The following is a 10870-nucleotide window of genomic DNA, read 5'->3' on the forward strand; positions in this document are numbered from 1 at the left end:
AGACAACAGGTACCCTTAGTACAGCTTACCTTCAGAATATCACGTAACAGTGGTAAATACCTTATTATTATCAGAGGCGTGATGAAATAAATACATCAGTAAACAACAGATAAAACGAAATAATAACCAGTAAGATGTATTACATAAATGGTCCTAAACTCTCTGCCATGCTTGTTATGTGGTCCTAAACTCTCTGCCATGCTTATTATGTGGTCCTAAACTCTCTGCCATGCTTGTTATGTGGTCCTAAACTCTCTGTCATGCTTGTTCTGTGGTCCTAAACTCTCTGCCATGCTTGTTATGTGGTCCTAAACTCTCTGTCATACTTGTTCTGTGGTCTTAAACTCTCTGCCATGCTTGTTCTGTGGTCCTAAACTCTGCCATGCTTGTTCTGCGGTCCTAAACGCTCTGTTGTTCTGCAAGGAATAAGCATATTTACTGGTGTCCTATAATCCTAGAAAGCAACATTTGTATTTTCTCTTAAACGTAATTTCCCCTCAAGCCAGCCATGAAGACTAGTACACAACAATGAATGCTCAAGGAAGTAGAAAATAAGAAAATACCAAAATGTAATCCAAAATAAAAAATATGACCAAATGAGAGATTTACTTATGAAAAAGGACAAAGAAACCAAGAGAAAACAGCTCATGCCTGTATAATGGAGCCGGAGGGATATCAGTCTAATGTATCAATGACACAGCATTTTTATGAAAATGCACCATGGCATGGTCCTTAGTTGGCACCACTGAATCAGGCAGCTTCTCAAATTATATAAACCAGCTATCTTTATTGTCATAATTAATGAAGCAAAATCTACAAGTATAATTTTAAGTACTATAACATCGTGTCTAATTTCAAAGTAAAAGTCGCGTATTTTTACTATCATTCCCAATGTATATAAAAGGATTAATAGTCAGTCAGGTCTTCAACAAGAAACCTATTCACCAGATCTCTTTCGCGATCTCTTCTTGAGCGACATCTTCCTGGACAAGCCCGCGTCCGCAGTTCCGAATCGAGTGTAAAAAAGAAGAGAAAATTCCAGAAAGCTTGTGAGCTGTCCCCGATACACTGCATATAAAGAAATGCGTTACTCATACCGGTACCAAGGCTGATGTTGGCTGTCTGCAAGTAATGAAAATGATACAGATATACAATTTGTTTTTACTTGCATATCATGTTGATGGCTTCCCCAGTTTTATTCCCTTGCGAATCTTTTATAATTCTTCATTTTAATTAATGACCAACAAGTTAAGCTTAACACTAGCTTGTATGACAAGCGTGATGTTTTCAACATCCCTATTTGGACCTTTTGTGAAATTTCCATTTCTGGAAAGCCATACTCCTGCTTTCCAAACCAATGGTGTTTACATATTGAAGTTGATTAGAAATTCAGGTATTTTTGCTTAGTGTTAGTTTCCAGTACAGGAATTCCTTTTCCCTCTTCACCAGACTCGATACTTGGTTCGGATTTTAGGGTGGGCCTGTCAAATTTCTCCCGATACATAATTTTATTGGAAGATTTCGACAACTGACAAAACTCACATTTCATGGTAATGAGAGATACAGTTGAGGAAAATTAAGGGGATGCTTTACTGTCTTCAGAGTGATCTCGTGGAGAATATTATTGTTGAAGTTAAGCAGTTTTAAATGTTCATTGTTGTGCTTTGCTGTCCCATTGTTGTCTACCTTATTCTCATGAGAAAACATTAAATTACTTACTTGGATTGGCCAAGATTGACATGTCGAGTTTTGGCGATGAAACACAACGTTTATTCTTATGAAAAACCCGATCTTAATTTAATTACTTTTTCTCCGTGTACTTTTTTCCTTTGTTCATATTATGTCCTCATTTACTCGAATTGAGTTTGAATTATGATTCCGTTGACATTTCAGTATTATTTTGTACTGTAGTACAATTTATAATGATAGATATATCAAATCGAGGTTACAGTTGTCAATTATTGTAAAGTGAAAGATATGTTTTAATATCTTTAAGGTAGAAAATATTTTTTCATTATTCTTCAACAGAGGTAACACTTGCATAACAAAATGCATTGGTATGATAAGGGCGATGAAATTATGTTATTTCTTCTGGGCTCTTTTTCTTTGTGAAACTATAATAATATTGAACATTTAAAAACAAAAAGCATATCTGTCTAATGGTTGAACTCTCTCCTGTATGTTTACTGATATAGCCTATGCACACTTTAAACATCTCTAACGTGGCGCGATAAATTTGTTTGCTTCAAGAGTTAGTTATAAACTGTTATACACAGAAGGATATATACTGTCAGGTGGTAAAAAAATCTGAAATTTAACGTGTTATTGTATCTTTTAATTATATTTTAGAAAATAGTTTGTTGTACACTTCATATCATGTCCTTATACGCCGAATCTTGTGTTATCTGTACATTGTGTCAGTTCCAGTGAGTCACATGACCTGTGGACACCCAACCACGTGTAACACATTCTCCAAATGATGTTACTCGCTTATATGCCTTAGAAATTTATACCTGTAAAGTAAACCTTAATGTCCCCCAAATCCGCGCAACGAGTAGAAACAACCAGGATATCTCAAAGATGCTGTCAGCGTCCCGTAAACGGGGATCCGTATTACTCCACCTAAACTGTCTGTTACTTCGACGATTCTGATAAATTAGAGTGAAAATGAAATCAACAATGGTTAAAAGACACCCAGCAAGGCGATACATTTGCAAAATATTTTGATTAATATAATACCGGTATTTTCACCTTTAATTATCCTTTGGTATTCTTTCCATTTAGATAACATCTCTTTCACTAGGACAGATTGCTGTTTTGTTTTCTGTTAACTTCGGGGAATATATGTCTTGCATTGGTGCGACGTCACATTTTGACATGACTGCAAAAACACTTTCCTGCGAGTTTTATAACCATAACATTTAATATGACGTTAAGTAATACAATTAAGAAACCCTGCTATCTATTTCCAGCTCTCTGAAAGCAGGGGAATACTCTGTTTCTTACCTAAGTCAGAAATGGGGGAATGGCATCAGTTTTATTATGATCTGGTAACTTCATCTTATGAAAGGTGATTTAAAGAAACAAATTATTTAACCATTTCTCTTAGAGGATATTTCAGCACTCGGGGTTACTCCCAATGTTGTTTAATGAGCCAGAGAATCCACTCTGTCGGGCTGAGATCAAATGCATTGCATTACACCACTTACCTCTCTCCATTTGAAGAACTTTAACAGGACATATATAACCAACGTAATGATATACGTCGTTCCCTCCCAGGCCTTGCCGGTTACAAGCTTCCACATGATCTGGTGACTTGCGTTTTGTTTTATCCAGCACCAGGGTCCACTTCCATTATAATCGTCCTCGCCAAGGACATCGTAAGCCAAAGCAACACTTGTGATTGTCACTACGATACAAATATAGTCATGAAATTTAAACCACGATAAATACTAAAGTACAATATCACATCCATTTAACAACTGATTAAAATGTTTTAGTTCAACACAGTCATGTGCATGAACAGAATAAGAATATGCTTGCTGTATGTCAATGCAAAAATTTGCGCTCGTTCTGATAAATATGCTTAGGACCGAATTTATCCATGATGATGTAAAATCATATTTTAATGTCTCATAGTTTTTGATAGATAGAGAGACAATTCACGAAAATGACGTTTAGGTAAAGAAATCAGTACCGTTATCTCCTTTAACAACCAACACAGTTTATCTATCCTATACTACCCCAATCATAATCCTCAAGTACATGGCTGATAGGGTATGAAAATTGTACCTGGTACTCTCACAGTATAATATTAAATGGCGAATAAACTTTAGATACCATTTCCCGTCCCCCCCCCCCCCCCTAATGTCTCTCTTGATACTACCTCTTTGTTACATACTATAGTTATCTAAATGTTACTTTGTCCTCCCCACTTCTCGCTCAATATTGAATGATCGAATGGACTGGTTGGCATTTTTGAAGTGACTCTGTGGGAATTTTACCAGGTGATGGTACTGTAAAACCGTTAGTCAGTCATGGATACCAGGATACTAAATCCCGAAATGAACAGCCAAAATATTTAACAAATGTGATCATAAATTCATAAATTGTGAGTTCTGTCATCTGGCCAAGACATGCCAAAGTGTTTAACAGTAGTTGCTATCATGCACAACGTTCGACATTTTGGAGAGACGAGGGGTGTCGTGATGTTTGTCTGCGTCAGTGTACTGCGGTGAGGAGCACTATGAAGTCGGTATCACTTCCATCCTTTTACAAGTACAGAAGCACGAACATGCCACAGACTTCCAGAAAAATACACAAGCAACACATGCACTCGACTAGCATACATCTTGAGGCCGTCCAAAACATTCCCTGTCGATATGTTACAGTAAGATTGTAAAATCAGGGATTTCATGAAATCACTGAAACTTTCAGTGAATTCGTGAAATCCCGAATTCATTTAGTAATTTCACGAAATCACTAACATCTTTTTCCTGTAATTACTGAAAAACGTAGTGTTGCATTAAACATATTTACTGGACCTTTTTTAGGGAAATTGTGAAACAGAAGTTCACTGAAAACTTTTATTAAACTTGGTTTAACATATGTTACAGTTAGATTATTAAACTTGGTTTAAGCAGAATCCTTTCACTGCTTTGATCTCACTTTGAATAATAATGACAAGGCATGTGATCTAGCAATTAAGGTCCAGTGGTCAAAGATTAAAGCAGATCAATTAATACTTGCTGGCTATATAATACGTGTGGAAGTCAGAATGGGTTACTCCTCTCTTCTATGTTCATCATAATGGCACACCTATCTTTGAGACGGAATTTAGGCGAAGTTATTTGACAAATACTCTCAGTGTCAAAAGACACTTATTCCCAAAGAAGTTTACTTCAAGGCCATTGAGAATATAAAAGATGCAGCTGAAATTTCCACCATCAAGTCAGTCATCACTACTATACTTTGAAAAAGTATGGAGTTCTTCAGTTGATGTTGAAAAACTGATTAAAAAGAGGAAATCACAAGAAGAACGCCCTACGTACTATGCTACCTTAGAAACACATACGACATCGTCAGCAAAGCCCAGATTGCTACGGGCCATGGCGGTCATGATAGGATGCTGAAACATCTTGGGCAGAAGTACGCCAACATCACAACGTGAACTGTTTAAGTCCTACTGTATTGTGTGTCAAGAGCAGCGGAAACGTCCAAAGACTACATGTGTTGTTGTTACCTATTTTGTCAAGGTAATTTAACTCTCGAGCTCAAGTGGATCTTATTCACATGCAGTCTTTCACCACAAGGCCAGTTCAAGTGGATCATTGTTTACCAGTGCCACCTCACAAAATTTGTCATCTGGACCAATATCTTCCAAGAGAGCAACAGAAGTCGCCTTTAAACTGCTGGACATTTTTCTCCTCGTCGGTGCACCTGCCATCCTTCAGAGCGACAACGGCTCAGAATTCACAGCATCGCGGAGCTCAAAAAGTTGTGGCCTGAACTCATCATGGTTCATGGCAATCCTAGACACCTCCAAAGCCAAGGCTCTGTTGAACGAGCAAATAGCGACATTAAAGATATTCTTGAACCTGGGTGAGTGACAACAACACCGAGGACTGGACAGTGGGACTCAAATTTGTTCAACAAAAGAGGAACTGTACCCATCATGCAGGCATACAAACACCATACAAGACCATGTTTGGAGACTCGGCTTGACATCATCTAGTTTCCCCCTGATATCCTCGACAGCCTTCAGTCTGCAGATGATCTTCGGACCCTCCATCGCCCACCACTTCCGACCAGAGCTGACTCATCGATCCCTACCACCACTGAACCACCGCCTTCGACCACTACCACCACTGAACCACCGCCTTCGACCACTACCACCACTGAACCACCGCCTCCGACCACTACCACCACTGAACCACCTCCTTCGACCACTACCACTACTGAACTACCTCCTTCGACCACTATCACCACTGAACCCCCGTTCACTTCTTATTCCTTTGACAGACGGCTTTAAGATATCACCCATCAGCGTGAGCGGCTCAGCTATTCCTGGGAGAAAGGATGGTGAAGCGCTCCCGTACTGACATAAAGACAGATGAAGCTATAGATAATGTTGCCGTGTCCATTCCCATGGTGGACAGAGGTAGAGGCCACCCTAGAAATATCCTTGGAGTAATTGTTGATCGGGATGAAAACGACGTATATAATTGCGTTGAAAGCTGACGTTTTGAAAGTTAAGTATGCCAGGAATCAGTTCGATCTCTGTCCACAGCGACTATTGAATGACTATAATGTTAACATGGAAAGTACAACCACACTTCGTCAGGCTTTTAAATCTACAACTTCTGGTAGACAGGAATTCTTTTGTTGTGGTTGCAGCAAAAGCAAGAAACAGTGTCAGACAAACAGGTGCAAGTGCTATAAAACAAACAGACTTTGTAATAGTAGATGCCACTTGTCCAAATAAGTAATGTGTATACAGACATTGTAAGGAGGATATTATCTACATTATACAGCTTTCGATGAGGAAGATGTACGAGTAATGAAAAAAGTACACAAATAACATACTTTGTAATAGCAGGTGCCACAGTAGTCTAATTTGTCAACATATGTAATGTGTTTACAGATACAATGTAGGGAGGACGATCATAAACGTATAAATGTACATAAAAAACATTTTGAATACATTTATTTAGCTATTATTTAACGCCAAGGACAGTCAGGGATTTCGTGAAATAACTGAAGCATTATTCCAGTAATTACAGGAAATTCCTTAAGATTTTAGTGATTTCGTGAAATTACTAAGTGAATTAGGGATTTCACGAATTCACTGAAAGCTTCAGTGATTTCACAGTCTTTCTGTAACAGAGATACAATATACAACCAAATCAATTATACCACAGCCTTTAAAAACACAAGCATTCACCACAAGTTTGCAGCTTGAATATAATGGACGACGTCCTTGAATGACCCAAGTTGTTGAAAGATCCGGAACAACCAAGGGATAGCGAATCAACTGGTACAAGCAAACACTATATATAAGGGAAACAATGTCATTTTATCTATACAATTAACAAAAGTGAAATGGGAATTAAAATCACCCCGGATATGAAAAATTTACCTGGAACAAGTACAGGAATAATTGTCATGAGAACCTGTGCGCGGCGTTTCTCAGCAATGTTGATGCGCAATACGACTGCACAGAACAGGTAAATTGCTATGGCTGTCGTCCAGAAAAACGAACTCAAAGTTGAAGTCGTTGTAATGAAACTTTGGGCTGCACAGTAAGCATCGGTTTTTCCGTCCGTGATTCCAATGCTAAACCACCTAAATGTACTAATAAAATTACCAAATGCCGTAGATATGTCGGCAACTGTGAGACAGACCAGGAGGTATCTTGTGTAGTTCTGTGTCTCTGGAAACTGTCGGTACGACCACAGAATGGCGAAGCCGCTTAGAACAGAGAGTAACGCACTGACAAATGTAATTATAGACGTTGTTGTTTCTAGGTCAGAAGACATGATTACTGAATTAACAGCACCAACAATATTGTATTTTCTTTATCGTTGGTTGTTCTTTTTTGGTTCGTTACCGATGCCTTTCACATCGTGTGCTGAAAAATAGATTAGATAAAATTATGGTTTCTGTATCGATTCACTATTGAAAAACGTTTTCAGCGTTTCAAGTGAATCAGCATTTTCTAGTATTCTTTGCCGGCCATAAAGTGTCAAAAAATGGAGCGCTTGCAATTTGAATACTGTTTGTTGGATAGGTTAAAGGAATTAATCAAGTGCATGTTCTAATGTCAGGTTCTGTTATTTTGAGTGCTTAGTTAATCATAAAGAAAATAAGTTACAAAAACATGCATTTAATAATATCTCGTTATCTATTCTTCCGGTATCACCTCAAGGACGTTGTAATGTTACAACCACAACCAAACATTAACTTATTATGGGGAAGTTTTATGGTCGCCATAATGTTAATTAAAAAGATTCTATTTCTTTGTGTAGCATGAAGCTTGACGTATTTGATGCTCGTTAGTTTGCCTGTTGGTGCCATTGTTGTATACCTTGTTCTCATTGGAGAACGTGACATTGCTTACTTGGGTTGACTAAGGTTTATATGGCGAAACATCTGGTCTTATTTTCCTTGTACTTTTTCAGGAGTCTCCATGTAAATATTTCTTTTGTTTATATTTTGCCCTAGTTTTATGGAATTTTAGTTTGAATTATGATTATGTTGCAATGTTGGTGTTTTCTTGATATTTTTGTACAGCACATGTCTTGTACATAACGTATTTTATTAAAGGGATATAATTTTTCACTATTTTCGAAGAACATACCTTGAACATAAACTCAGAGAAAACCAGTCTGTTTCATGACTTCTTGCTTTATGATTTTAGTAAAACCGAGAAAATTTGTATCATCGAAAAAGACAACCCTTTGCAATATGTTTTGTACATATCGCCAATGAGGGTGTCTGTTGTTGACTTCATGTTTGAGTTTAGGACATCATTAATCTTGACAAACCTTGTGTTTTAACACCTTGTTTCCTGGTCGACACAAATATGATATGTATGTAATTTACGGTAAGTGTAGAGATTGTAGGTTCAATCTCACCGTAATACAAATTTAAAAGGAAGGATCTGTCGATATACCTCTAGATTATAAATGGAGTAACACTATAAGAACTATTGTTTCGTTGATAATGTCCAAGTTTCTTCCCTAATACGTTCAGAAGCACCTTAGACAAATCATAGCAAACTACAACGTCAAATTAAATACATCTCACATAACCGATACTTTAAAATTTACCTCCAGGTAAGATATTCAAATAAATTTTCAATTGTGATTATTCACAAGACAAAAAAGTTCTGAAGTTGCCATTTTCCATGTTACTTACATTTTAAGAGCCAATCAGGTCGATCTACCTGTAACCTTCATTCTGTTAGTCCCGTCGTTGTTACGAATAGCAGATTAATCATGCTGCTAGATTGTAAATTTCCTACATGTGTACTATTTAAATATTATATATATATTGAATTTAAACGTAATAACAATTGGGTGAATTATCTTATCAATATCTAAATATAGGTATGAATTATATAGCTGATTAAACATGAATTTTATACTGGCTGTTTGTGTTTTCATTGTGATTGTTACATCAACAAAAAAGAAAGAACAGGAAGCAATGGGGATGAAAATATCCTACCTATATCATATGGCGCCAATGAAGTTTATCAATCTAGGAAATACAGAATAAGATATTCTATGATTCGGTTGGTTTACTCGCATATTTTGCTTCTTTACTAGGTGTATAGAGGAATGCTTGAAGATACCTCTACACAGATAAACGAGGAAGAACAAGAAAATGCATCTAAATGATGAATTTAGGATTACTTAAATGAATCTGACAGGTAACAAGAGATGTTAAATATGTCGCACGTCATAGTTTCACAACCAGAAACAGCTTACCACAAAACAGTACAATAAACATGATGCTTTCATGTTTTTCCTCCATTTCTAGATTGTTGCATCTCTTCTCCCCAAATCTGTGGCGTTTACATTTCAGATCGATATTTAGGATTTGTTTTACTCAAATCGATGAATTCATTACTGAAAATTTAAAAAAATATTGATAGGTGAGAAAAATGCACAGAAATCAGCAAGACTTAATTGGGCAATTATCTAACTGTCTGTGTAATGAAGTTTAGTGTGTTTTCGATTCTTGCTCGGTTCTCTTTTTGAGAACATAACATCCATTGGGTTTCCGTTGATCCATGTAAGAAATTTAATTATCGACAATAACGCAAACACAACTTTTCAGAACCTGCGGTTTTATTCACCTTGTAATATTTCATTGGTTTCGGTATCAATCTTTGATTTGTTTTAGCAGACTTTCTGGCGTATCAGTATAAATCTCCAATTTGAAATATTTAATTCGTTTCGATATAAATTTTTTTTTTTGGTTTTCAGTGTTTTATCAGTATTGTCAGAATAAATATAATTTATTTGTGCTTGTAAAAATTTAGTGTCGTGCGCCCTTAAAGGATTGTGGGCCGAGTTGACTTGAGGCACTGTTATCGGGAAGAAGTCCGAGGGGTTCGGACGATTGGATTGGGTTGAGGAGGCGGGAAGATGGTGAGAGAAGAAGACTGTTCGTGACACAATAATGAAGAAAACAAAGACCTCATGTGTTGTTTAAGTGTTTAACCAGTGGGTGTACGAGTGAACTTTGACTCTGTGTGTGTACACCATGACCGCGAGAGCCCGAACGCGAGCGGTGTGACCCAGTGTGATCACGATCCGAAAGTAAGGACGCTGCCATAGGGAAGTGACATCCACTCACTGTGAGTAGGGAAAGGCATGTGATCGGTCTATCTCCTATTGTGAAGTTTGTATCTTGAATTTGTTGATTTATTATATAAGTTGTTAAATGTTTATTGGCGTCGGTGTTGTATTTTACGTTCCAACGAAATACTATCAAGTATACCTTAATGAAAGATCCCAAAATCCATAGTCGTTTCTAACAAGTATCAATCTTTTCTTTTCATTCCTGTCTTCCTTTGCAGTATTTTAGTAATTCGTGTTATTCACGTGTACATCTTTTGTATATTTTTTCCGGACAAATCTTTACTTTGTAGTAACCCAGATGTCTAGTATTAATCTTTCATATGTTAGAATTTCATTGATTTGGGTTTACATATTTCCTTTGGTTGTTTTATTCCATTGTTTTTTTTATAAATCTTTAATCTACTGGTTGTATTTTAAGGCGTTAAGGATAATTAATTTATTTGTTTGAAGTATTTCAATGCATTGGGTATAAAATCAAACCGTTATTTGAAGTAATTCTA

At 36.8% G+C, this 10870-nt stretch overlaps 1 protein-coding gene across 1 annotated transcript; it reads right to left on the reverse strand.

Moving 5' to 3' along the window:
- Nucleotides 1–320: 320 nt before the first annotated feature.
- On the reverse strand, nucleotides 321–7538 carry LOC132553502 (G-protein coupled receptor 157-like). The gene is made up of 5 exons (XM_060217753.1): nucleotides 7139–7538; nucleotides 3210–3409; nucleotides 2514–2648; nucleotides 946–1122; nucleotides 321–416 (listed from the first exon to the last, which is right to left on the reverse strand). Exons 1-5 carry the CDS (start codon nucleotides 7536–7538, stop codon nucleotides 321–323), a joined length of 1008 nt encoding a protein of 335 aa, XP_060073736.1.
- Between the last annotated feature and the right edge of the window lie 3332 nt (nucleotides 7539–10870).

This window comes from Ylistrum balloti, unplaced genomic scaffold (assembly GCF_031769215.1).
Source record: "Ylistrum balloti isolate Yb309-2 unplaced genomic scaffold, AGI_CSIRO_Ybal_v1 Utg370332, whole genome shotgun sequence".
Classification (NCBI taxonomy): Eukaryota; Metazoa; Mollusca; class Bivalvia; order Pectinida; family Pectinidae; genus Ylistrum; species Ylistrum balloti.

Excerpts from the sequence above, each read along its gene's own strand:
- LOC132553502 (XM_060217753.1), bottom strand. The coding sequence starts at position 7,538 with ATGTCTTCTGACCTAGAAACAACAACGTCTATAATTACATTTGTCAGT. Across the intron at positions 1,123-2,513 it reads CATTAAGGTTTACTTTACAG|ACAGCCAACATCAGCCTTGG; the intron begins GTATAAATTTCT and ends CATTACTTGCAG. Across the intron at positions 417-945 it reads GAGATCGCGAAAGAGATCTG|AACAACAGAGCGTTTAGGAC; the intron begins GTGAATAGGTTT and ends TATTCCTTGCAG.